This window comes from Podarcis raffonei, chromosome 16, assembly GCF_027172205.1.
Source record: "Podarcis raffonei isolate rPodRaf1 chromosome 16, rPodRaf1.pri, whole genome shotgun sequence".
Taxonomy (NCBI): Eukaryota; Metazoa; Chordata; class Lepidosauria; order Squamata; family Lacertidae; genus Podarcis; species Podarcis raffonei.
The window spans coordinates 29,899,974-29,926,114 of NC_070617.1; the positions used below are offsets into that span (position 1 = coordinate 29,899,974).

The 26,141-nt window shown below is 46.6% G+C and overlaps 1 protein-coding gene across 1 annotated transcript in view; it reads right to left on the reverse strand.

Annotated features, from left to right (window-relative positions):
- Positions 1–26,141, reverse strand: part of LOC128404018 (protein HIRA) — a 63,647-nt gene that overhangs the window by 29,806 nt on the left and 7,700 nt on the right. Inside the window, exons 2-11 of the mRNA XM_053369259.1 lie at positions 20,390–20,452; positions 16,405–16,515; positions 14,020–14,110; positions 13,165–13,259; positions 12,273–12,368; positions 11,124–11,284; positions 9,059–9,226; positions 7,184–7,297; positions 3,982–4,052; positions 337–442 (exon numbers count right to left, since the gene is read on the reverse strand). Of these exons, the coding sequence (XP_053225234.1) occupies positions 337–442; positions 3,982–4,052; positions 7,184–7,297; positions 9,059–9,226; positions 11,124–11,284; positions 12,273–12,368; positions 13,165–13,259; positions 14,020–14,110; positions 16,405–16,515; positions 20,390–20,452 (1,076 nt within the window). The remainder of the gene's footprint in view (positions 1–336; positions 443–3,981; positions 4,053–7,183; positions 7,298–9,058; positions 9,227–11,123; positions 11,285–12,272; positions 12,369–13,164; positions 13,260–14,019; positions 14,111–16,404; positions 16,516–20,389; positions 20,453–26,141) is intronic.

A 26,141-nucleotide genomic window follows, 5' to 3' on the forward strand; every position in this document is an offset into this window, starting at 1 on the left:
GAAAAAGGAAAGAAGACTTGAAAAGCATAGGGATGTACACACACAAAAACAACAAGAGGCATCTGTTGAGTGCAGGAATACATGCACATAACCTGTTTATAGTGCACCTGCCACATATTCCCAGCTGTGATCCAAAGGATGTGTTAGAACTGGCAATATGACCCCCACCCTGACAACAAAAGGTTCTCCCATCCTTAAGATGCAACTGATCAGCACAGTTCTAACCATGTCTACTCAGAATCAAGTCCTGTTGAATCCAATCGGGATCACTCCCAGGTAAGTGAAGTTAGGGCTGCAGCCTTAATTAGCAAGCCCATACAAAATGGCGCAGGGTACCTTCTCTTCCTCGCTCAGAGGGTCGCCAAGCTCGTCTTGGGAAAAATCCAAAAACGCTACTGATCCATCCATGGAACACACCAAGATGCCAAGCCCATTTAAGGTCCTGGGAAGACAAAGATGGAGGATTTTTATTAGTACCTTAGACTGGAAAGAACAGCTCATGTAACTGGAAGACCAGTGGTTTGGTGGGATGTCGTTAACCTGCTGGCAAACCCAGGAACACACACACACACACACACACACACACACACGTTCTCACATCAACCAGCCTGCAAAATCATCAGGCATCCTGAATGATATTCCTGAGAAACTTCGTCGCAACTTAGCAAACCCAAGCAGAGTGCAGTATGCTTTCTGAGCCCAAGTACTCATCGTATGCTGGGAGCTGCTGTAGAAGTTGCTCCTTCCTGCAACACCAGGATTAACATGGGGAGACCCAAGCACAGTGGGAGAAGTCCTCTTTGCACCCCCTCCTCGTGCCAGCACGAGCCAAAGTTCACCGCTAGCAGAGTGAAACTCCACACAGCAGGTCTGGAACTTCTAACATGACCCTGGCGGAGAGGGAAAGAGTGGCACTGCAGAAGCTCTCATGCCATGGAAGCAACAGGAATACCCAGACCTAACTTCCCTACCACTGAAGAAAGTCTTGCAGAAGATAAATGGGTGTTCAAATACCGCAGCAGGGAGCAGGATGAGAAACTCTAAGTTCTGGCCTTTTTTTGCATGTGCTCTTCAGATGGCCTTGGTTTTACACAGTTCAGCTTCAGAGCATGCACAAGCTGCACTCCTTAAGAAAGGAGTCTATTGCCATGGAACTGTGGTCAGAGGAATGGCTTTATGTATATGGGGCAGCAGGCAAATCATGCCCTACTGACCCTATGTTGTGCTGTCACCATTCCCTGTGCAGCTATTCAAAAATGGAAGCTGGCCGTCCATATTGCTTTATACCATAACAATGTGCTAACGGACCGACAAATCAGCCAAACACTCACAACACCATTTCAAGAGAAAGCGCGAACAACTGGCAAGTGACTATGCTGCTGTCTGATGATCAATACCATAGTATTTCATACATGAGTAAATAATGGCCATTACAGAATTCATAAGATCAATAGGAAAAGACTGAGCCATCTCAAATACTTCCTTCCCACAACAAATTTCTGTATTATGTCTTCTTTTTTGCCAGGATACAAAAAGGCTCAGGCCAACAGTTTTTGAAACATATTCCAGAGACTCTGGAGGTTCTTCAGCAGCTTATTGGGAAATTCCCCAGTGAAAAGAACAACAGATAAGCTTCTGGAAAGATAGCTTGTGGTGTGCAAATGCAAAATGTGTTAGGTGTGTTACAGACAGTACCAGCCTTCCCTGGGGCTCAGCAGGTGCTTTCTGCATCAGCTTTTAAATACCTGCTGCAAACTTTTCTATTCAGTCAGGCTTATGCCGGCAACTCAGAGCACATCTTTCCACAACAGTTATCCAATTTCACCTTTCTCATATGGTTTTTATTGTATGGTATTATGTACAGCTGTCGTGAAACTGTTTCAGTATTTTCTTTATGAATCAGCAGCAAGTAAATATTTCTTATAAATAAATAAAATAAACTCCTTGGGAATAAGTAGGTTGCTCACAATGAAAACAGCCCGCTTTAAAGCAAACCTTTTTCCCCCCTTTCCTTTTTAATAAACGCAAACAGGGAAAAAAATGTAAATTCAAACCCTCAGATTTCCTCGGAGATGTTAACGTGCTTTACTTACTTGGGCGCTCACTAAACAAGCCAGGCATGGCAACCTACCCTGACATCCGCCAGACTTCATTTGATTGCCGTTATCAGTTTTATGGATGGTTTCATTTTACTTTGCCGAAACCTTCTTGGGCATTTTACAGTGTTGTTCTCTCCTTTTAATGGGACTGAATTTGTGGTCTTACGTTATACTGTCGGTATTACCGGTGTGTGTGTGTGTTTTTAGCAGGAACTCGGTGGAACTAAGTTCCCTCAATTTTTAAAAATTAAATAATAATCTCTTTTTTCTTTTTGTTTTGTTCTGGAATGGATACACACCCAATGCCTGAGCCAAAAATCCACCTATATCTGTAATCAATAAAGTTGTGGCCAATCCAGATCATTGTCTGCTTGAGTTTATTAATCGCATCTTACATTTAGCCACTACCTTGGGGGGGGGGCAGCGGCGCTGCGACTGGGCCTGCTATAAACTAAACTAACTAACTAACTAACGAACGAACTAACTTCATGGTGAGTTCCTCCACCTTTTTTCCAGAAAAAAAAAGCCACTGGGAATTACTACTCTGGTTGTACACTCCGCCCCGAAAGCAATGCTGAAATCTGCAGCCTAAAAATCTTTTAAACAAAGGGGAAGAGAAGCACTTTTTCTATCCACCCACTTCCTGCTTAGGCACACCTTTTATTATCGTGCTGAGCTCAATTAAGGCCCAGATCATCAGCTTTGCTTCTCTTACCACCTAATCATTTCAAACCAGCAGAGGGTGCAACCAGAAAGAGGAGCGAGGGAACAGGCTTTTTACTGAAACTGTAGCAGCACTGCGGCGCCTTCAAGTGGCAGGGAGGTATCATTGCAATGTGGAATAAGAACATAAACATAGCCTCCTGGGAGAGGGAGCTCCATAGTTGAACTGAGCGCTGTCAACTATGACTTGGAGTCCAGTCACCGCACCTGCCTTTCCAACCTGAACAAAGCCCCAGAAATTTATTCCATTTGTTTTTGCACTGCGCTGCAGTCTATTAGACTTCTTATTGTTTCTAAGGCGCTCACCATGGTGCCTTAAAGTAAAGGTAAAGGGACCCCTGACCATTAGGTCCAGTCGTGGCCGACTCTGGGGCTGCGGCGCTCATCTTGCTTTACTGGCCAAGGGAGCCGGCGTACAACTTCTGGGTCATGTTGCCAGCATGACTAAGCCGCTTCTGGGGAACCAGAGCAGCACACAGAAACGCCGTTTACCTTCCCGTCGGAGCGGTACCTATTTATCTACTTGCACTTTTATGTGCTTTCGAACTGTTAGGTTGGCAGGAGCAGGGACTGAGCAACGGGAGCTCACCCCGTTGCGGGGATTCGAACCGCCAACCTTCTGATTGGCAAGCCCTAGGCTCTGTGGTTTAACCCACAGCGCCACCTGCGTCCCTACCATGGTGCCTTAGCCACAAGCAAAAGACAAAATCAAGGATACGTTGTAAACCACAATGTTTTTATTTTGTTAAAAAAAAAGCTGAAAACTCGGGAAAACATTACAGAATTAAATGGGAACTGATGGTTGACCACAAGGATACAGTTTAATGAAACTGCAGAATGACTGGGCTTGCTGCCAACAGGAGATCACTATTTCCCAGTGAACAGCAAAGGAAATATCTTTTGTCGCAATCCAAGCCATATTTTGACAGCCAGTGTGGTGCAGTGGTTAGATCACTGGACTAACACCACAGAGACGCAAGTTCAAATCCCCACTCAAGTCATGAAGCTCATAGGTTGAACCTGAGCAACTCTCTTTCAGCCTGACCTACTACACAGGGCTGTTGCAAGGATAGAACGGAAGTGATGAGAGCAGTAGCCGCTACCTTGCTCTTGAGAGGAAAGGGGGAATTTAAAACGTAGTTAATGAATAATATCTTACCACGAGATGTCCATGATTGACTTGTCAAACAGCTCATGTATGACAACCAAAGGCCTTTTCAGACACGTCAGCTAAACAACAGAAAGTTGCATGGTGGTTATTGTCATACACAAGTCTCACATCCCATTCTCCAAGATCCAGCAACATGTAGAAGCTCATGAAACATATTAATTCATGCAAGCTGAATGCCCAACAATGGAAAACCTAGAGTGAGGTGGTCCAACGCACAACCCATGGGCCACATGAGGCCCTCAAGGCCTTTTTTGGTGGCCCTCAACAACATTTGACACCACACGTCCCCCCCCCCCAGCCTTCAAGCTGTCTTCCCAAAGCCGGGTAAGCGAGGTGCTGAGCTTTGGGAAGGAGGCGTGAGGGCTCTGAGAGGGTCCTAAAGTCATCCCGCCTTCTTCCCAAAGCCTAGTTCGAGGCCTTGCTTCCCCGACTCCTTGCGTGACAAGGCAGTTTGCGGCCCACGGGTTCTGTGTTGGGCCGCCCTGACCTAGAAGGAGAGAGGGAGGGAAAGTGACGTTCCCAGTAAATCAGCAACTGGGCCATAATGCACCACACACTAGCAGAGACAGACATAACTCCTAGGAACAAGCACGGGTTTTACTGTTGTGACTCTCCCTGACCCCTAAGCTTCACTTTTTCACTGCTAAATATACAGGAACACAAGAAGCTGCCCTATATTGAGCAGAGCCGTCTTTTCCATTGGGTTTACTGGTGCGTTGCGCCAGGGCGCTGGCCTCTCAGGGGCGTCTCAGCGAGTAGGGGAGCTGCGCAGCTTTGCCGGCGGCCTCCCCTTTCCCTCCTGCATGCCTGCCAGCTGCGCCCCATCAACAATATGGCTGGCAAGCATGCAGCTTCCTTGCCAAGCCTCCATGGGAGGAGAGCGATCCCCACAGAGGCTTGGGAAAAGGTTGACAACTCTGGGAAATGGGGTGGAGCGCCGGAGGAATCTTTGCACCACGGCGCCGGATATGCTTAAAACGGCCCTGATACTGAGTCTGACCACTGGCCAGTCTACCTCAGTACAGTGGTACCTCGCTTCAGGTTACATACGCTTCAGGTTACAGACTCCGCTAACCCAGAAATAGTACCTCGGGTTAAGAACTTTGCTTCAGGATGAGAACAGAAATGCGGAAATGAGAACAGTGCGGTGGCGGTGTGGCAGCAGCGGGAGGTCCCATTAGCTAAAGTGGTGCTTCAGGTTAAGAACAGTTTCAGGTTAAGAACGGACCTCCGGAACGAATTAAGTACGTTACCCGAGGTACCACTGTATTGTCCACACAGACCAGCAGTGGCTCTACGGGGTTTCCTAGCAGGGGTCTCTTCCAGCCCTAGCTGGCAATGCTGGGGATCGAACTTGCGATCTTCTGCTTGCAAGGCAGAAGCTCTATAACGGAACTACATCCCTTCTACCACTAACAGAAATTCGTCCCCTGCCGCTACCCATGTTCTCTTCCAGGAACTTAGCATATTCATCCAATTAAAAAATTATTTAGACTAGGGTTACCAGACGTCCCCGGTTCCCGGGGACAGTTCCCGGATTTGCAAATCTGTCCCCGGACAAAATCCGTCCCCGGAATGTCCCCAGATTTGCAAATCTGTCCCCGGGAAATGTGGCAGTAGCAGCCTCAGCAGCCCAGAGCCAGCCTGGTAGCGCAGTTGGCTCTGGCTGACTTCAGGAGCTGGTTGATGGTCGCTGCTGTGGCGCCCGCCATTTTTCCTCTCCGGAAGTCCTCATATGATGTGTCTTGTGCGCAACACTTCATGTGGGGACTTCTGGAGAGGAAAAATGGCGGGTTCCACGGCCGCGAGCAGCTCCTGAAGTCAGCCAGAGCCAACAGCGCTACCAGGCTGGCTCTGGGCTGCTATCGCCACCGCCAAAAGGGAACCAGGGACGTCCGGTGGTACAGATCTCCTGCCCCTTCCCCCTTTGTTTTGACTGATCAGGGGAGGCTCGGGAGTCGTGGGTGGGCAGCCATTGCCCAGTTTAAAAAAAACCTGTGAATTTATGTTTCACAGGGTGTGAAAGAAGGGCTTTGCACCTTTATACAATATGCCTGTGTGCTTGGGCCCAGGGTCTTTTGCCTCACCATCCCCACTAACGACGCCCTGTCTGCACCTGGTCTGGCACAGAAACCATGCGCCTTGTGCCCCTCCTGGGCAACGGCCACCTGCCCAGGGTTCCTGAGCCTCCCCTATTTGTCAACACAAAGGGGGAAGGGGGCAGGACATGGGAGAGGCTCAGGAGTCACGGGCGGGCCATTGCCCAGTTTTTTAAAAACTGTGCATTTATGTTTCACAGGGTGCAAAAGAAGGGCTTTGCACCTTTCTACAATGTGCATGTGTGCTTGGGCCCAGGGTCTTTTGCCTCACCATCCCCACTACTGACTCCCTGTTGCTAGGTAAAGGTAAAGGTACCCCTGCCCGTACGGGCCAGTCTTGCCAGACTCTAGGGTTGTGCGCCCATCTCACTCAAGAGGCCAGGGGCCAGCGCTGTCCGCAGACACTTCCGGGTCACGTGGCCAGCGTAACATCGCTGCTCTGGCGAGACAGCCCAGCACACGGAACGCCGTTTACCTTCCCGCTGGTAAGCGGTCCCTATTTATCTACTTGCACCCGGGGGTGCTTTCGAACTGCTAGGTGGGCAGGCGCTGGGACAGAGCAACGGGAGCGCACCCTGCCGCGGGGATTCGAACCGCCGACCTTTCGATCGGCAAGTCCTAGGCGCTGAGGCTTTAACCCACAGCGCCACCCGCGTCCCTGTTGCTACTCAGCTTCAAAAAAAAAAAAGTGTCCCCGGATTCATTGAAAAACATCTGGTAACCATAATTTAGACCTTACCATAAATAATTTAGAGCTTATCAACCAGCTAATTCAGTATCATTTAAGCTTTCTTTAAACAGCCACAACAGGGTGGTTGGTGGCAGTATTGTGATTTCCACAAGGGCCAGCCAGTCAGCACTCTCTGCAGCCTGACAGGAAGGCGGGAGAAAGGTGGCTTCATGATGGTCACCAAGGCTAGCCAATCAGCACTCTGCACAGCTGGCTTATAACCAGCTGCTCCTATGCACAATTCGATTAAGTTCATACACCTGTCCTAAAAGGCAGAACCAGAGTGGGGCCCACTGTTCAAGATACACGTCTACTTCAGCCTGAGCTGGGCCATGTCAGCTAGAAGAGAAGACTTACTTACCCAGACAGAAAGAGACCGGTCTTTGCTGCCAACAGCACAGCAGCAATAAGGGTGGCTAGATTTGGTTGAGCTCCCATTCTTCTGCTTCTTTTTGAAGATTTTTGGATTGAATTTCTAGGGAAGGAAAGAGGAAACAACCAGAAGGTCCTCTTAAAAATTAATTTGCTTTAAGAAGCCAAGCTAAGGTGCAAAGGAGGACCAAGCAGGTATTTTTGGTCCTTGCTAAAACTTGTATGTCAGGCCTGACCCAAACAAAGAATTATATAAATCTCTCCAAACAAGCCTATTCTGTGTATTTCTGGGATGGCTGCAATGAAATACAATTATTGCAAGAAAAAGAAAAAGGAAAAAAGCGCTTTTGGCTCCTGTAGCCTCCTCGACTACCCTCCTCCTCTCTTTCAAGACCTTAATAAATAGCTAAAATAAGCACATTTGTCACTTTTTGTTCCTGAAGCCTACTCTACTATTATCCTCACACACACCCCACCACCCCATGCAAGACCTGGCTTAGGTAAAGGTAAAGGGACCCCTGACCATTAGGTCCAGTCGTGGCCGACTCTGGGGTTGCGGCGCTCATCTTGCTTTATTGGCCGAGGGAGCCAGCGTACAGCTTCCGGGTTATGTGGCCAGCAGGACTAAGCCACTTCTGGCGAACCAGAGCAGCGCTCGGAAATGCCGTTTACCTTCCCGCTGGAGCGGTACCTATTTACCTATTTGCATTTTGACGTGCTTTCGAACTGCTAGGTTGGCAGGAGCAGGGACCGAGCAACGGGAGCTCACCCCGTCGCGGGGTATTCGAACCGCTGACCTTCTGATCGGCAAGTCCTAGGCTCTGTGGTTTAACCCACAGTGCCACCCGCGTCCCTCATATTTTCTGTAGGATGCCCAATATAACATATTAAGACATTTCTTCCTTAAATTACCATACAGTCAGGCTGCCCTTGTTCTGTTGAATAGCGTTCCTGTTGAGATATGACAGGCGGTCACAGTCTGTACTTTCCAGGAACAATGGAAAACATTTTTGTTCTACCTGTTTATCTACTTGCACTTTGAGGTGCTTTCGAACTGCTAGGTTGGCAGGAGCAGGGACCGAGCAACGGGAGCTCACCCCATTGCGGGGATTCGAACCGCCGACCTTCTGATCGGCAAGCCCTAGGCTGTCTACGATCAGGACAGAGAGTAATTTAGACCATTTGGGGAAATTCTAGGGGTGGTGCCACACCTTAAAGAAATAACAGGGCACTGACCTGAAAATGGCCGTGTTCTGCTATTGCTCCTGCACTATAGGACAACCTTCCCCCTGCCATACACACAAGGTAGCAGCTTATCACCTGCTTCAGGTATCTTGTAAAGGTGTAGCTTTTTGCCTGACTGGTAAGATCAAGCCCTATCTTCATTTGTTTGAATGTCCTGCATTCCTGTTTTTATTTATTTCTATATGCTTTTATGTTTTATTTTTAGTTTAATAATATTGTTTGTTTTTGATGCAGTACATCGCTTAGTTTTTTAATACAGTGGTACCTTGGTTCTCAAACATCTTGGTACTCAAACAACTTGGAACTCAAACACTGCAAACCCGGAAGTAAGTGTTCCGGTTTGCGAACTGTTTTCGGAAGCCGAATGTGCTCCATTTTGAGCGTTATGCTTCCAATTTGAGTACCACACTTCTGTTTTGAGTGTTACATTGGGGTCCGCCTGTTTTTGCTATTTATTTTGGGTTTTGGGTTTTGTGGCTCTTTTTGTTTTGTTTTTGTGCTTGAGTGGAACCCAGTTCAGCTTGCTAGGTTGGCAGGAGGTATATGTGTGGATGTGTATATGTGTGTGTGTGTGTCAATATATCTCAGTTCATAAACGCTTTTAAATAAATGAACCTACCACCACTGTCACTGCTTTGCGATGGCCAACAAAATCCATGTTGGTCTTCCACCCGTCTCGCTCAATGATCTGTGCCGTGGGACCAGAATTATTCATGGCATGAGCAGAGACGAGATAGTGTCCGTCGGGTGACCAGCTGAGACGTAAAACATGGGTCGTTCCTCCACACTGAAAAGTAAAATCAGGCCGCAGAAGGGACTGACCATCACGTTTGCCAAACGTTCATGAATGATAAATGACACCCTTATCTATAACCAGATTCAACACGTATTATCTGTCACTGGCATCATCTGGGGTGGCACTCGCACTTGCCCATGTCACCCAACCACTTTGGCTTCCTGGAGGATAGGGCTGCCAGTGGCTACTAGGCTGGGGATGCTGCATTCTACCTTCACTGTTGGAGGCGGTCCGCCTCTGAATACCAGTTGTTGCTGTTGCATTCAGGCCCTGCTTGCAAGCATTTGCTTGGCCACTGTGAGAACAGGGTGTAGGACCAGATGGGCCGTTGGCATTGTCCAGGAGGCTCCCTATATGTTCTTATATTTTCAGAAATTACGATTTGCAACCATCTTAAGCTTACACTACGTGAACCCCCAGTCTCAGAATGCAGCAACTGGGGAGAACAGACACTGAATTCCTAAGCGATATGTGGGAGACAGAACAGCCACATGCACCCAAATATATATGGACCAAAACGGCACACGGTGCTCAGTTTGGAAATGATGGTACCTGCTCATTTCAAAGGCACCTGAATGAAGAAGGCAAAATCGATCAGCTGCTACGGCTTGGCTCAGATCAAGAACAGGCCAGGAAGCAGGAGTTCAGTTAGGTGCTTTTAGTCAAACCTCGGTTCTCGAATGGCTCCATTTTCTAACGTTTCAGGTCCCAAATGCCGAAAACATGGAAATAAATGCTCCGGTTTTCAGACGTTTTTCAGAACCAGAATGTCCGACACGGCTTCCCCTTGAGTGCAAGAAGCTCTTGCAACCAATTGGAAGCCGTGCCTTGGTTGTCCAACGTTTCGGAAGTCAAACCGTCTTCCGGAACAGACTACCTTCGACAACCGAGCTTTGACTATATGAGATTAACAGATGTACATCTTTAGGGGCCAATGTGTATTACTTCAATTACTCTGCTGTGTTTGGGGGCCCTTCTACTTAATTGGCTGAGTGGCCCCCTGGATGTTTGGCGCAAAGTCCTGTCTTGGATGGCAGGTGCCTTGGACTCACACTTGCCTACTTCTCTTTGCAGATTGTAATTTCCTCCTCCCCCTGGATTGAAGGATGTGGACAGCCAAACAACGGTTTGCATTTGTCCTGCGAGCCAGAACTGCAAAGCTGGGAGCCCTGACATCTTGATCTGAAGCTGGGGGTTGAATACGCATAAGGGACATGTCAGGGAATTGCCATCGGTTGAGGAGGGAGAGAGGAAAAGCCAGATGGGTTACAGAGAGCCCCCAAAGATCGTGGAAAGCAGCTCCTCCTTGGTGGGGGAGAGTAACCACGACTCCAGTGGAGAGGAGCTGCAGGAGGCGAGGCGTTGCCAGGATACCTTGCCTGGGCAAAAGCTGGGAGGGGAGAGGTCCACCGTTACCCACGCCCTCCTTGTGCAGTAAGGTTTCGCGCAGAGAGGGGAGGCGCAGACTGGGCGTCAAGAAACTACTTTGCTGGGGAAAGTTTAAGCCCCGCCCACTCACGGATTCTGCCAGTGAATGAGCCAGCCACGGGAGAGTGGCGCTCCGGGCAGATAAAGTTTATTTTGCATCAAAAGCAAGGCTTCACAGCCGAGCAGGGAGGTACTTGCCTGCTTGCTCTCGAGCAACCCCTTGGAAACCTAACAGGACAGATAAATAATCCCTTGTGGAGGTCTTGAAAGACATCTCTTGTACGAAGGTTTAAAATTACATTTATTGCTCCTCCCACTTCTTCCTCCAGCCCTGCCCATCAATGGCCTGTGCCCCTCCACCTGGAAAGGAATGCAGCCCCTGTGCTAAAAAAGCTACCCCACATCTGCAGTCATGTTCGTTCACGGGATGAGTTGTTGAGACGGCTAACACAACACACACCTCATCAAACGGTTTGGTGATGCTGGTTTCTAGCTGCCAGTCCATGGTACGCCACACCTTCAAGCTTCGGTCATCTGCTTGCGACGCAATGTATTTCCCCACTGGGTCCCAGGTGAGCCCCTTAACTAAGCCAGAATGTCCCTTCAGAGTGGCAAGAATTTCTGCATGCAGCAAAGAGATAAAAAGGTTTTTTTAAAAAAATACATGCTGACTTTTTCAAGAACTATTTAACTGGATAAAGCTGAGAGAGCTTTAAAATGCTACTGAAGCATGACAACGTCTTGGTACAAGTTGGTATTCAATCATGCTGAATTCATAGTAGTTGTTGTTGTTTTTAAAAGACACTTGCATACAAATGCAACTAGGGGATATGAAAGAATACAGTTGTACCTTGGAAGCTGAATGGAATCCGTTCTGGAAGTCTGTTCAACTTCCAAAACGTTCGAAAACCAAAGCACAGCTTCTGATTGGTGCAGGAAGCTCCTGCAGTCAATCGGAAGCCGTGGACATTCGGCTTGTTGGACATCCCTGCTCTAAAGCTTAAAAATTGCAAGGCGGTGGAGAGAAGACGTTGGAAGATTGACAATAATATTAGCGGGGTCAATAATATTCATGAGGTCAGCATGGTAGCCCAGTTTGCTTGTAGCCCCAAGTCAAACCATGTCTTACTGCAAAAGAGCAAACATGTGGGTCTCCAAAGTGAAGATCGCAGCCCCTGCACTCCTCTCTCAGTCCTGCCACTGCCGTGCTACCTGGGGATAAGCCATGGTTTGGCTTAGCATTACATCTGAGTTTGGGCTCATGGTTTGCCTTCCCCAGACAAATCGTAAGTGGTAAACAGAGAACAAACCCTGGTTACAGCATGTGGTTTTTCTGGAGCAAGACAAACCATGAGCCCAGGTTCGGACGTAATGCTAAGCCAAAGCATGGCTTGGTCCTAGGTAGTAGGGCAGCAGCAGGACCAGGAGAGGGCACAGTCCTTGTTCCGGGAACCCACGTGATGCGCATTTGTGCTAAACCATGGGCTTCGCTTAGCGCTATATGGGTGAACCGGGTTTGTTTGTTTTGTTCAAAAAGGTTTGTCATATTGAGCGGTGGCCCCCGCGAAACAAACCATTACCTCTTGATAGTCAGAACTCTGCATTATACCTGGGAATTTGACAGCATTCCAGATGACAACAGTGTTATCCACACTACAAGAGGCCAGCCAGGCATCATGAGGAGACCACGCCACATCCATGACATCTGCAGGGGATGCAAAAAACAAACAACACACACCTTAAGTGAACCATTTCTCAGGGGAAACAGAAAACTAGCCACCCATCCGCTTAACAGCTCCCTTTGAGTTCAGAGAACTGAAATTCACAGCCGTCTGCTTGTTGCAATACCGTACTTTTCGCTCTATAGGACGCACCGGACCATAGGACGCACTTTGTTTTAGAGGAGGAGAACAACAAAATTCTCCCCCTCTCTGCTCAGCGCACCTTCAGCGAAGCGGCAGGAGAAACGGAGCCCCTTCCATTTCTCCTCCCGCTTGGCTGAAGGGGCGCTGCGCAGCTCTCCCTCTCTGCGGAAGCCAGGAGAGTCTTGCTCTCCTGGCTTCAGCGAAAGGAACCTGAAGCCTCCAGAGCGCAGCGGGAACTCGCGCTGCGCTCCAAAGGCTTCAGGCGGCTATCCGACCCCTCTCGCTCTCCAGGCTTCAGCGAAAGCAATGTGAAGGCTCCGGAGCACAGAGGGAGCGCTCCCTCTGCGCTTTGGAGGCTTATCGTTGCTATCGCTGAAGCCAAGGAGCCTGCTTTCGCTCCATAGGATGCACACTTATTTCCCCTTAATTTTTGGAGGGGGAAAAGTGCGTCCTATAGAGCAAAAAAATACGGTAACTGCACAGAAGCAGTGCAATGGAAAGCAATGCTGCCCATTCTACTGGGTGCCAAATGACATCTATCTAAAGCAGACCAGATAATGGGGAGTGAACTTTGGGATGGGTTCAGAGATCAAGTAATGCACTGTGAGCACCTTCCAGTGTTTCAGACACACTTACCCCCCGAATGGCTTCGAAGGATTGAGAGACACCTCCACTGTTCTACGTTAGCAAGTTTACTACTGGAACCAAACACTGTGCTCGGCCCAATGTACCTATGGAAGACGGGAACAAGAGTTACCAAAAGCAACCACATGGCAGAATTCCTTTGTGAACCACCACAACAGTTGAAATCAACTTTAGCAGACAAAAACCTCACCCCACCCCACATTTAGAGGAGACTTTTAATAGGGAGCCTGTATTTATTTAATTTCTTCATTTTATTCAAAAGCCTAACCACAATATTTTTTTTTTAAAAAAATCTCTAAGCAGTGTAGACTCCGTATGATAGGGGAAAAAAATTCATTAGAACAAAAATACAAACCTAAAACAAACAAAACCAATATAAATACAGTTGTACCTCGGAAGTCGAACGGAATCCGTTCCAGCAGTCCGTTCAACTTCCAAAATGTTCGGAAACCAAGGCATGGCTTCTGATTGGCTGCAAGAAGCTCCTGCAGCCAATCGGAAGCCGCGGAACCTGCATCAGACATTCGGGTTCCGAAAGAACGTTCGCAAACCGGAACACTCACTTCCGGGTTTGTAGCGTTCGGAAGCCAAAACGTTTGACTCGCAAGGCGTTCAACTTCAGAGGTACGACTGTAAAAGCAAGTAAAACTGGAATTCAGGGGATTAAGACACATAAGTCAGGGTGCAACCTGGTGGGTCAGGGAAAGCCTGGGCAAAAAAATTAGCTTTTTGTATTCTAGAAAGTGTTTACAGAACTCTGGAGATAAGAAACAGGGAATAATTCAACAAACGTTCAGGGAACAAGGAAAGATGTAAATTTGGGGCAGGGGCGGGCAGCACACTTACGCAGCTCTCTTCCAAATCATGATCAGCTTGTCGTCTCCCCCGGAAGCCAGATACATGCCATTGTTTGACCATCGTACACAGTTCACGCATGCTAAAATGGAAGAAACACACACAAACGGAAAGAAGGTGGATTTTTATATCGAGGCACGTCAGAATAGTTCACAGTATTTTTAATGGGTTCACACCCTTTGCAATTCTCTCTGTATGCTTCTGATAATTGTAATGGCGTCTTTATCTTTCTGCAGTGTTCATGCACTGGATATCAGCTGCAGAAACAGACTGTGTTTCTGTCCCACTGGTGGGAGGTGGGGGCTGCACCCACCAAACCATATGAGTGGAGGGGGAACTAACCATGAATGAAGAGGGAAGGAAATGCGATTGCCTACATTTCAAACAATGCTTTTCTTCAGAGATGTTGCGTTACCAATAAAACAAGCATTTGAAATGTACTTATTGTTTGGAATTTTAGCTTTTTCCACCTGCAGTGATCAAAACAGCTTACAAGCCGAGCAAAGCGGCATAATGTCATGTCTGTAAAACAGTAACATAGGAAAGCAAAATAAAACGAAAACTCAGCAACATCAGAGGCGAAGAAATATCAATGCACTCAACAGCAATATGCTTCGTTTGATAAGCAGGTATTAACTGCCAATGACAAGATTCAATATGCTCAATGCTTCAGGTCCCCTCTACTGGAAAGACCCTGTCTTTTGTACCCACATACATGTTCTGGTGGTGGATAAAAGGCAAGGCCATGGATGCTGATCTCAAAATGTGGGCAGGGTCATACTGGAGGAGGTGGTGTGTATGAGCACCTACCGTATTTTTCGCCCTATAGGGCTCAGTGGCCCATAGGGCGCACCTAGGATTTTGGGGGGGGGGGGGGGGAATAAAGAAAAAAAAAATATTTCCTCCCCCAGGCACGGGGCTGGGGCGGGGGAAGCCTGAGTTCCCGCCGGGCTCCCTAGGCTTGCACAGAGCAGCCTGAAGCCCGGGGTGCGCTCCGCTGCGCTCCCCGGGTTTAGGGCTGCAGGCTGCTGTCCACAAGCCTTGGGAGCCTTGCGGGAACTCCCGCCGGGCTCCCAAGGCTTGCGGATAGCTTCCTGAAGCCTGGAGAACAAAAGGGGTCGGTGCGCACTGACCCCTCTCGCTCTCCAGGCTTCAGCGAAAGCCTGCATTCGCCCCATAGGACACACACACATTTCCCCTTAATTTTTGGAGGGGGGAAAGTGCGTCCTATAGGGCGAAAAATACGGTAAATCTTTACAGCCTTCTGTTCTCCTTTAAAATGAACAGGTCACTGAGCAAATATTTCAGTGGGATAAGGTCCTTTAAAAAATGGTGCAATTGAGAATGGGTACCATCTGGCATTCTAGTACAACCCACTCATCCCTGGACATCAGAAAGGTATTTCTAAAAGTGGAACAAGTGGGGGGGGGAGGAGCATGCAAGAAGATGGGTCATTCCTTAACACCAAACCATGGCTTAGTGTAACATTCAAAGCAGTTTTCAAAGTCTACAATCCTCTGATATGCAACTAAGGCCCACGGTTCTCTACACCAGAGTTCTTCAACCTGTGATTCCCTTGTGTTGTTGGACTACAACTCCCATCATCCCTGGCCAGCTTAGCCAATTGTGAAAGATAATGGGAGTTGTAGTCCAACAACATCTGGGGACCCAACGTTAAAGAACACTACTCCATGCCATTCCTTGCACTTTACTGACCAACCAGCACCGAAATGGAAATGTAATTCTCCAGGAGGGACAGATAGAAGGTAGATAAGAGATGCAGTGTTATATCTCTGGGCAATTTTCAGTAAATGGTCAAGGATTTCCGACTATCAATTATTAAAGAACAAAATTCCGGCCCTGGCCCCTTTAAATTATACGTCTGAAATTACGAGAGCTGGGGGTGAAGGGTAAACCAGAAGTGGATTTCTCTGCTGAAGGATTGTGAGCTCTGTCCATTTCTGGTACCGTACTAAAAAGCAGCCAAACAAATTCCAGGTCTCAAAATCCTTTAATCCTTACAGTACTGTCATACCTCGGGTTGAATGTGCTTCAGGTTGTGCACTTTCTGGTTGCACTCCGCGGCAACCCGGAAGTAACGGACCGCGTTACTTCCGGGTTTCACCACTCACGCATGCGCAGACGCTCAAAATGACGTCACACGCATGCGCGGAAGTGGCAAAACGCAACCCGTGCACGTGCAGACGCCCCGTCACGTCTTACGTTCCATTCAGGATGTGAACGGGGCTCCGGAACGGATCCCGTTCGTATACTGAGGTACCACTGTATGCCTGTTGCACCTAACCACCCTGGTGAATGTTGGAGCTCTCCTGGATGCCACAAACCTGAAGTCCACCCTCCCCTGTTCTACAATACCTAAATGATTGTCCATCTGACAGAGCATCTTGGGTACATTCTCGTTCTTTTCGTCTTCCTCTTTGAGGACGGGAGCCATGTTCCATATCACAACCTTCCCAGAATCCTGTCCTAAGGACAAAGAGAAATCAACATACCATTTTACAGAAAAGCGCTGGTGTTTCCACAGAGAATACTTTCGTTACCTGCATGTTGCCACGATGATGATGGTGATCAAATAGAGAAAGACTGACAGTGCAACACTGTGGGGCGGGTGGGTTCCAACTACAGAGTTCCATTTACATTTGCACAGCAAAACTCCCCCAAGCCCACTCTGCACCCTCCTCTCCAATCTGCTCCAGAGGGTTGGGGGGGGAGAAACCCAGAACTGATTTTTTTGGGGGGGGAGGGGTAACAAGAGGTTGGGAGGGGTAAATTCCATTGCACAAGAGTAAATACTTGCACTTGCGGCTTTGGCTAGAGCACACAACAAATCTGCTCAGGACATAGGTCTTCAACCTGGGTTGGGACCCAGAGATGGGTCGCAAGGCCACACCAAGTGGTCCACAGCAAAGCTGTTGCCGCCATGTTGGATTCCAGCTTCAGCTGAGCAGACCAAAGGAGGACTACATGCTTATCTGGACCAGGATGCATTCACCGGACAAAATGCTCATTTTATCAATTTCCACGAGTGCTGCAATGTAGAAGGAGGAAGGCAGGAGCCATTTAAGAAATAAAATAAAATGCATATTTCTGGGCTACTGCATGCTCGTGCCTTTCTCTTGCCACACTGCAGGATTCGTTTTCCTTCAGTAGTGATGCAGAAGTAACACTATGTATATTGCTCTGTGAATTGCCATTTTAGGATTTAATAATATGCATTACTATAACGCTACCAGCTATAAATCAGATGGGTCCTATGTTGCAGCTTAGAAGTCAGGGGTGGGTCTCAAGTCTTGACTGGTTGAAGGCCACTGGCTGGAAGCACCACTGAGTCCAATGGGACTTATTTCCAAGTAAAACTATAAAGGATTACATCAGGCATGTGCAAAGTCCTAATCTGGCCCGCCGGTCGATTTAATAGGGGTAAAATCCTAAAAAGAGCTGAACAACTTTGGGGGGAAATGGTAAAGAAGAAAGCTCAACAACTTTGGTGGGCCATCACGCATGTTCATCAAATCTGGGTCTCTTTGAAAAAAGTCTGGGCACCCCTGGATTACAGCCTACAAGACCCAAGCGGTGTTTCATAGAACCACAGAATTCAGAACTGCTGAATCATAGAATTGTAGAGTTGGAAGGGACCACAAGGCTCATCTATTCCAATGCCCTGAAAAGCAGGAATCTTTTGCCCAACGTGGGGCTCAAACCCATGACCCTGAGATTAAGAGTCTCATGCTCTACCAACTGAGCTATACATACATTCCCATACATTCCCATTCAAAATACGGTACATTCAGCTAATTTGCCCTTGGCACTGGGACACTATAAATTGTCTACGCAGAAGCAAAAGTTGCAGTCCAGCCCATAGCATACAGATGCACCAGATTTGCTAAAATCGACCAGATTTAAGGGATTGTGTAACTGCAGGTTGGATTCCAGGAGGAAATCAAAACAACAAAGCGGCATCATACGCAGACAAATAGCTAGAATGATTATTCCAACTAACCTAAGAAAGGAAAATGGCCAAGACGATTTAGTCAGATTATCAAATGTCACTCTTCAGAAACAGCAACAAGGTTTGCTTGCATTGTTGATTTGATTAACAGAAATGGGGTTGAGCCGGCCAATGTAAATAAAGCAAAGAAAGGAAACCAGTTACAGACTGTTATTAAATTACACATTTTAAACTACGCTGAGCAATGTCAAGATCAATGTAAGCTAACAAAATGCCCTTCATTGTGGCAGGGAAAACTTGCGTGTGGAGAAGGTCTATCTATATGAGGCAAAGCTGTATTGTGATGATGATCTAGCAGTTACATTGCTGCCAGTTCTTGTTTCTGTTCTTTTCTATGGTGAGGTTATAGATTTTTAATTATTTCTGTAGTTTTAAAACCATGTCACTCCGAGCACTGGAAAAGGACAGTTAAAATAGCATCAGCAATGATACTAATAATAAATTACTAGTTTTTAATTTGAAAATTTGACAAGGAAAAGAAATGGTTGGGAGAGAAGAACCTGAACAATATTAGTTGTAGAACAAGCATGTGTTGTTTGTCATGATTTTAAAATGTGTGATTTAATAACATTCCGTTGTCTGTTTCCTTTTCTTACAGGATTTACACAGCCCACAGACACACACAAACACATTTTCAACAAGCACACAATCTTTATACGCAACAGTTGAACTGAACATTTATTCACATGTAACCACCGGCAAGTGCACAGTCTGTAGGTATTACCATGCTAGCTGAGCTGTACAAATGAACAAGTAAGCACCGCTTTCAAACAAACAAACAAACACATGTATACAGTGTACCCACATTCCGTGTGATGTGTGAAAAAGCCTAATGGGATCTCTAGTGTGGCAGAAAGGTATCAGGATTTGTCCCCATTGAAATGCTGCCACCCCCTTCAATTTCTATCGGATAAAGGAAATGGCCATTTGCGTGTTATCTGTGATTATTTCACCTCTTTTAAGTGGGGAGGCAAAGATCCACAGGTAACGGGGGGGGGGGGAGGAGAGAGACACCTGTCACAGCATAATATGTGCACTCCAACCCCTCTTCCCTGTGTGAAAGACAGTATCAACAGGAGCCAAAGATCTGAGCTAGCCCTGAACTGGTGTAAAACAGCAATGAATTATCATTGTCATCCATTTGTTAATCACCTTTCACACAATAATCTCACGGCGGTCACCACACACAAAAACACAACGGATACAATTAAACAAAACTAAAACAATGCCAAGTAGACACACTCATGGCAAGGACACGTTTATGCAGCTGGGAAAGCCTGTTAGAACAAAAATGTTTTCCATTGTTCCTGGAAAGTACAGACTGTGACCGCCTGTCATATCTCAACAGGAACGCTATTCAACAGAACAAGGGCAGCCTGACTGTATGGTAATTTAAGGAAGAAATGTCTTAATATGTTATATTGGGCATCCTACAGAAAATATGAGGGACGCGGGTGGCACTGTGGGTTAAACCACAGAGCCTAGGACTTGCCGATCAGAAGGTCAGCGGTTCGAATACCCCGCGACGGGGTGAGCTCCCGTTGCTCGGTCCCTGCTCCTGCCAACCTAGCAGTTCGAAAGCACGTCAAAATGCAAATAGGTAAATAGGTACCGCTCCAGCGGGAAGGTAAACGGCATTTCCGAGCGCTGCTCTGGTTCGCCAGAAGTGGCTTAGTCCTGCTGGCCACATAACCCGGAAGCTGTACGCTGGCTCCCTCGGACAATAAAGCGAGATGAGCGCCACAACCCCAGAGTCAGTCACGACTGGACCTAATGGTCAGGGGTCCCTTTACCTTTACAGAAAATATGAGTGTTGAAAGATTTACAGCAAGTCTCATTTATGGTTTGGACCTCATGCTAAACCATAGTTTAGCCCGAATGCAAAGATCTCTCGCGTTTTGCTTCTCCTATTGCACAAGCGAGAGCAGCAAACCATGAACCACAGCACACTTTTACATCCAAGCTGAGGATCATGGGTTGTTTCATGCCAACAAAAGCCAAGAACACACCTTGGCTTAACAATCATGGTCCAAATGAAGCAGATTACTGGTTCAGACGCAACGTTAAGCCACAAACTGTGGTTCGTTACTTCTGTGTACATGAAAGGAGGGTAGATCAATTTTACGAGAAATGGCTTATGCAATTTTACCTTCCACCTCTGCATCAAAGTAAAAAAATATGTATGGTTTGCAATGGTTATCATGCCATCAGCCCCACATGTAACTCTTTGGTACTGCATTGAAAAAACATGATCCATGATTTATTTTCAAGGTAGCCAGTAATCAACTTGGAAACAGAGTTTTCTCAAGAGGATATAATCTGTGAACATACCTTGCCCTCCAGTTGCAAACTTGGTCCCATCTGGATGAATGTCAACTGAAAATATCGGCTTCCCTGAAAAACAGTAAGAGGAACAAAATCTCATGACTCGGGAGCCTCTTCCCACAATGTACCAGGTTGTACACAAAGTGAATTTGATACCAAATGTCTCCCTGCCATCCAAACCACCAGTTGATGTTCTGCCATGCTGCGGCACAGTCCAAGCCAAACAGCGATCTGGCACTGAGTGTGACTTTTGAAATTTGTTCTGAAAGCAGGCATCATTTCAGCACATGACTGATGGCAGGTGTTACACTTTTATTTTTAGAAAAGCAACAGGAAATCATGCTTTTAAGATGTCTATACCACTTCCAACGGATTCCGGGACAGTGTACAACACAACCACTGAGAAAATCCAATGATTTAGGAAACTGAAAAGCTGGCAGAGGCTGTAAAGTTAGTTTTAAAATGGTGGATCAAAAAAGGCAAAGAAGAAGGCCTAAAGTTGGCATGTGTTGAACCTCCTTAAGCTGGGTGGCACTATAGACAAATCTCTCTCCTTTAAACATACCTAGCACATTGCACCAATTGACAGTACATTTGTTCAAAAGGGGGCTCATCTGAAGATCTTATCACAGTTTCTCCATCTTTTGAACCCAGTGGGATAAAAAGTCAAATAAGAGATCACACTTTATGGTACTGAGTACCTCCAACAGATCCTCTGTACCAAGCATTAAGTTACTTGAATGATATTTGTTTGAGTTATGTAAATGCAATTTATTTAATTGGCGCCATATTATACACATGGCACTTTAGAATAAACAAGTTTGATCATAGCCCAAGGGGCTTAGAATCTAAAAACAAAGGGGAATCAGAGTTGTGTGTGTGTGGCAGGAAGGTGGGGGAAGAGAAAGAAGAAACACAGAAAGAGAGTTACCCAGAGTGCAGTATAATTGTTATTCCAGTACAATAGCAGCTCTCTGCATTTGCATTTTGCCGAAACAGAACATCGGGCTGGATGCAACAGTGCCCTTCGAATGGGGAAGGCATGTTCCACTCATTGAAAGGCTGCTTTTATTTTATTACTAACAGTAACACTTTTGCAGAAAAGCCATAGCTCAGTGGCAAAACATCTGCTTTGAATGCTGAAGTTCTCAGGTGCAATCCCAGTCATCTCCAAGTCGGGCTAGGAAAAATTCTCTGTCTGAAACCTTGGAGAGTTGCTGTCAGTCAGTGCTGACAATGCTGAGCTAAATGGGCCCATAGTCCAAAGCATTCTAAAGCAGCTTCTTATGACTTTAGAACAGTCTATGGCTTTAGGAAAGTCTTCTGGAACCCACTATTCCCACAGTGGCCAACCAGATGCATGCAGGAAGCCAAAAAGCAAGTCTTTAGTGAGACAGCACTCTCCCCTCCTGCAGTTTCCAACAAATGGCGCAATCCGAACCCAAGCATAGAGGCAGAGCCAAGCCACTGTGTCTAGTAGCTGCTGACAGCCTTTACCTCTGTTAATTTCTGAGTTAAGCCAAGAAACTTTGCTCAATAAACTGTGCCGAGACACGCAGCCTCATTTCTCTTGTGTTACTCCCTCCTTGGGACGCGGGTGGCGCTGTGGATTAAACCACAGAGCCTAGGACTTGCCGATCAGAAGGTCAGCGGTTCAAATCCCTGCGACAGGGTGAGCTCCCGTTGCTCCCTGCTCCTGCCAACCTAGCAGTTCGAAAGCACGTCAAAGTGCAAGTAGATAAATAGGTACTGCTCCGGCGGGAAGGTAAACGGTGTTTCCGTGCGCTGCTCTGGTTCGCCAGATGCGGCTTAGTCATGTTGGCCACATGACCTGGAAGCTGTACGCCGGCTCCCTTGACCAATAAAGCAAGATGAGCGCCGCAACCCCAGAGTCGGCCACGACGGGACCTAATGGTCAGGGGTCCCTTTACCTTACTCCCTCCTTGCACAAGAAAAAGACCAGGGACAGGGGACCTGGCGTTATGACTGAATCCGAGATTGTGGCTTGTTTCTCCCCAACAAGCCACAACTGCTAGTCTGACTTAAAACCATGTTCTGTTACTGATTTGTAGATTATGGATTGTTAGGGAGCGAAACTGGACACAAACATATATGTAACGTTCTTTATTTCTTTATTGTATTGTGAAATTGCTATGAGATGCTTGATAGGAAGTGGTTCATCAACTAAATCATCATCATCATCATCTTCATCCTCTGCCCTTTCCCACTCTGGGACCAGCCCCATTTGGGAACTTTTAAAAGCTAAAGGCTTAGGCATCTGTCAAGATGGCTGCTTCACTTCCCAGCACCAACACCACAACTTATTTGGATTTGCAGCAGCTGCGTTATTCTTTGGTCTCTCTTCTTCCCCCGGTAGTTGGCCTATTTTTATATCCTGTTGAAACAAGCCAAAAAAGGTATTTGCTCCTGTCTGACAGGGATTGATGACTGCCCTATTTGGCACAGGCGTGAGGAGAAAAAGGAAACTCAGGGCTTAGGTTGAAATTTGACCAGTTAAGAAGGAAAAACAGCAATTTGGCAAATCAACAAATAATATAATACTTCTTCAAACATAATAAAATAAATTTCCAGAGCTCAAATGTTACAGTACAGTGGTACCTCAGGTTATGAACTTAATTCATTCCAGAGGTCTGTTCTTAACCTGAAACTGTTCTTAACCTGAAGCACCACTTTAGCTAATGGGGCCTCCCGCTGCCGCTGCCCGATTTCTGTTCTCATCCTGAGGTAAAGTTCTTAACCCGAGGTACTATTTCTGGGTTAGCAGAGTCTGTCACCTGAAGCATCTGTAACCTGAAGCATCTGTAACCTGAGGTACCACTGTAATCCAATCCAGCAGGTCCAATACTCCCAAAATATTTTAAGTAATCGCATCTTTAGTAAGTTGTCAACTTTTTTCAAAAGGAAAACAGAAAAGCAAAAGTAAAATATTTCTTCAATACTTCTTGACAGAGAAGGCACTTCTTGTTGGTATCTGCTGTCAAAATGCTGGAGACTAAGCATAGGGCTTTCTGTGGCTAGCCATATATCCTGTATCCAAGTGTCTCCACTGAAGGAATGATGGGACACATTTTTCAGCTAACAGCAAGATGCTTTTATTGATTGATTTAGCTAATTTGTATGCCTCTTTTCCATACTGAGATGTGCTGAAAACACTGTACAATAAATGTCCACCCGTTATCGAAGCACAAAACATTTATTTTGGTGAGGGGTGGCAACATGCCAGTTTATAAAAGGGATCAATAAATTCAAACAGAACGAAATTCAACCATTTTCTACACTGTTTAAGCATTTTTACCTTGCTTTTTAGTGTCAAAGAGTTTGTCAGGGAGGCTTACAGAACAATAAAGAAAACCAAGAGAGTCCCTGCTCTCAGGCTTACAATCTTTTAGACACAGCACAAAATTTTAAAAAGAGAGAGATGGTGATTGAGCAGCAGGTAGAGTGTGGTGGCACCTGTTTCTGAAGCTTCAGTTTTTTATATTGACCAGCTAGAATGGAAAATGTTCAGGCAGCTTAGTCTGGGAAGCTGGTATTTCAGCAGAACTGATGGAAGAGTCCTGCTTCCCTCCTCCCCCTTTGCTCTGCAGCTTGCTAGAATGGCTGCTGTTAGGTGACAGTCTGGCACACAGGTTGTCCTTATACAGTGGTACCTTGGTTCTCAAACGCCTTGGTACTCAAACAACTTGGAACTCAAACACTGCAAACCCAGAAGTAAGTGTTCTGGCTTGCGAACTTTTTTCAGAAGTCGAACGTGCTCTGTTTGGAGTGTTACGCTTCTGATTTGATTGCCACACTTCCGTTTTGAGTGCCACACTTCTGTTTTGTGTTTTACGCCAAGGTCTGTCTGTTTTTGCTATTTATTTTGAGGTCTGTTTTTGTGGCTCTTTGTTTTTGTGACTGTGTGGACCCAGTTCAGCTACTGATTGATTGATTGTGTGGCTGCAGTACATAATTTATTGCTTTCATTTTATGGATCAATGGTCTCGTTAGATAATAAAATTCATGTTAAATTGCTGTTTTAGGGGTTGTTTTTAAAAGTCTGGAACGGATTGATCCATTTTGCATTACTTTCTATGGCAAAGCGCACCTTGGTTTTAGAACGCTTTGGTTTTGGAACGGACTTCCGGAACGGATTAAGTCTGAGAACCAAGGTACCACTGTACTGAAGCAGACATTGTAAAAAGCCTTCAAAACCTTCCGGGTTGTTTTTTTATGGGGGGGGTGGGAGGAAAGAATAAAGACTCAAAGCTAAATAAAAGTTTATCCAAATGTGCATTTTTAATGATAACGTTTTCTGAAATCTTTTGGATTGGTGATATTACTGCCCACTGCCAGCCATCGGAGGTCTGAATGAAGCTTCGGCTACTTTACTGAACACCTTCTTCCCCAAAGGACTGAGCATCTGGTAACAGATGAGCAAAAGATGAAACACTGGGATTACAGGGATTAGCTGTCTGGAAACAGCAAGATAAGGAACCATACACGCAGCTATGTTTTCATAGCACTATTTGCAAACCTAACAAAACTGATAGTTTTGGGAAGGATTTTAGCTTCGTGCAGGAGATTGCACTTGATAAACCATTGAGGTCCCATTCCTCCCTAAAATATTTAAATCAATATGCTTGATTTTCCTGAGGACAAACTTATTCCAAAGATCTTACAAGCCTGAACATGCTAGGATCTCAGAGTTAAAATATGCTAGAATCATATTCCTGCAACGAAGGAATATGCAGCTGTCCCACACAGGGATTGAACCTACAACCTTGATGCTATCAGCATCACACTCTAACCAACTGAGCTATGCCACAGCCCTGGTGCTCCTGTGGGCCAGACAGCAGAGTGGAGGAGCTCACTCTGCCTACCCACGAGAAGATGCGGTGGCAGCGGTGGCAGTGGCAGTAGCACAGCAACTGGGGCTAGGGAGAAGGAATACCATATTTTTCCATCTATAAGATGCCCCCGTGTATAAGACACCCCCTATTTTTGACATTATTTTAAAGGGAAAAAACCTAGTCTATACAATGGAAAAATACGGTACTTGCCCCCCTCGCCTCTTCTTCCAGCTCCCCCCCCCGCCTGCCACAAGGTCTGAGGGACAGTGGACCAGCCCGTCGCTAAAAAAAATTGCCGACCCTTGTCGCAGAACATCTACATGCTTCAAGCATTTCTCCCTCTGTTGGAAGTATCTCCACGGTGAACCTAGTGTTTTATTACTTAGGAAGGAGTGTGATATGCCTCTTAAGCTAAAGGGACCCCTGACCGTTAGGTCCAGTCGTGGCTGACTCTGGGGTTGCGGCGCTCATCTCGCTTTATTGGCCAAGGGAGCTGGCGTACAGCTTCCGGGTCATGTGGCCAGCATGACTAAGCCACTTCTGGCAAACCAGAGCAGCGCACGGAAACGCCGTTTACCTTCCCACCGGAGTGGTACCTATTTATCTACTTGTACTTTTGACGTGCTTTAGAACTGCTAGGTTGGCAGGAGCAGGGCACCGAGCAACGGGAGCTCACCCCATCGCGGGGATTTGAACCACCGACCTTCCGATCGGCAAGTCCTAGGCTCTGTGGCTTAACCCACAGCGCCACCCGCGTCCCGATATGCCTCTTAATACTACTTAATTTAGAGGGTTTCCGATTCTTTCCTTTCTTACAACAGCAGTTCAGAGCTATGATGGCTGGATGGGGACAGATCAATGCCGTTATTTTCTACGGGCATCACTTTACAACCATCTTTGCTAGC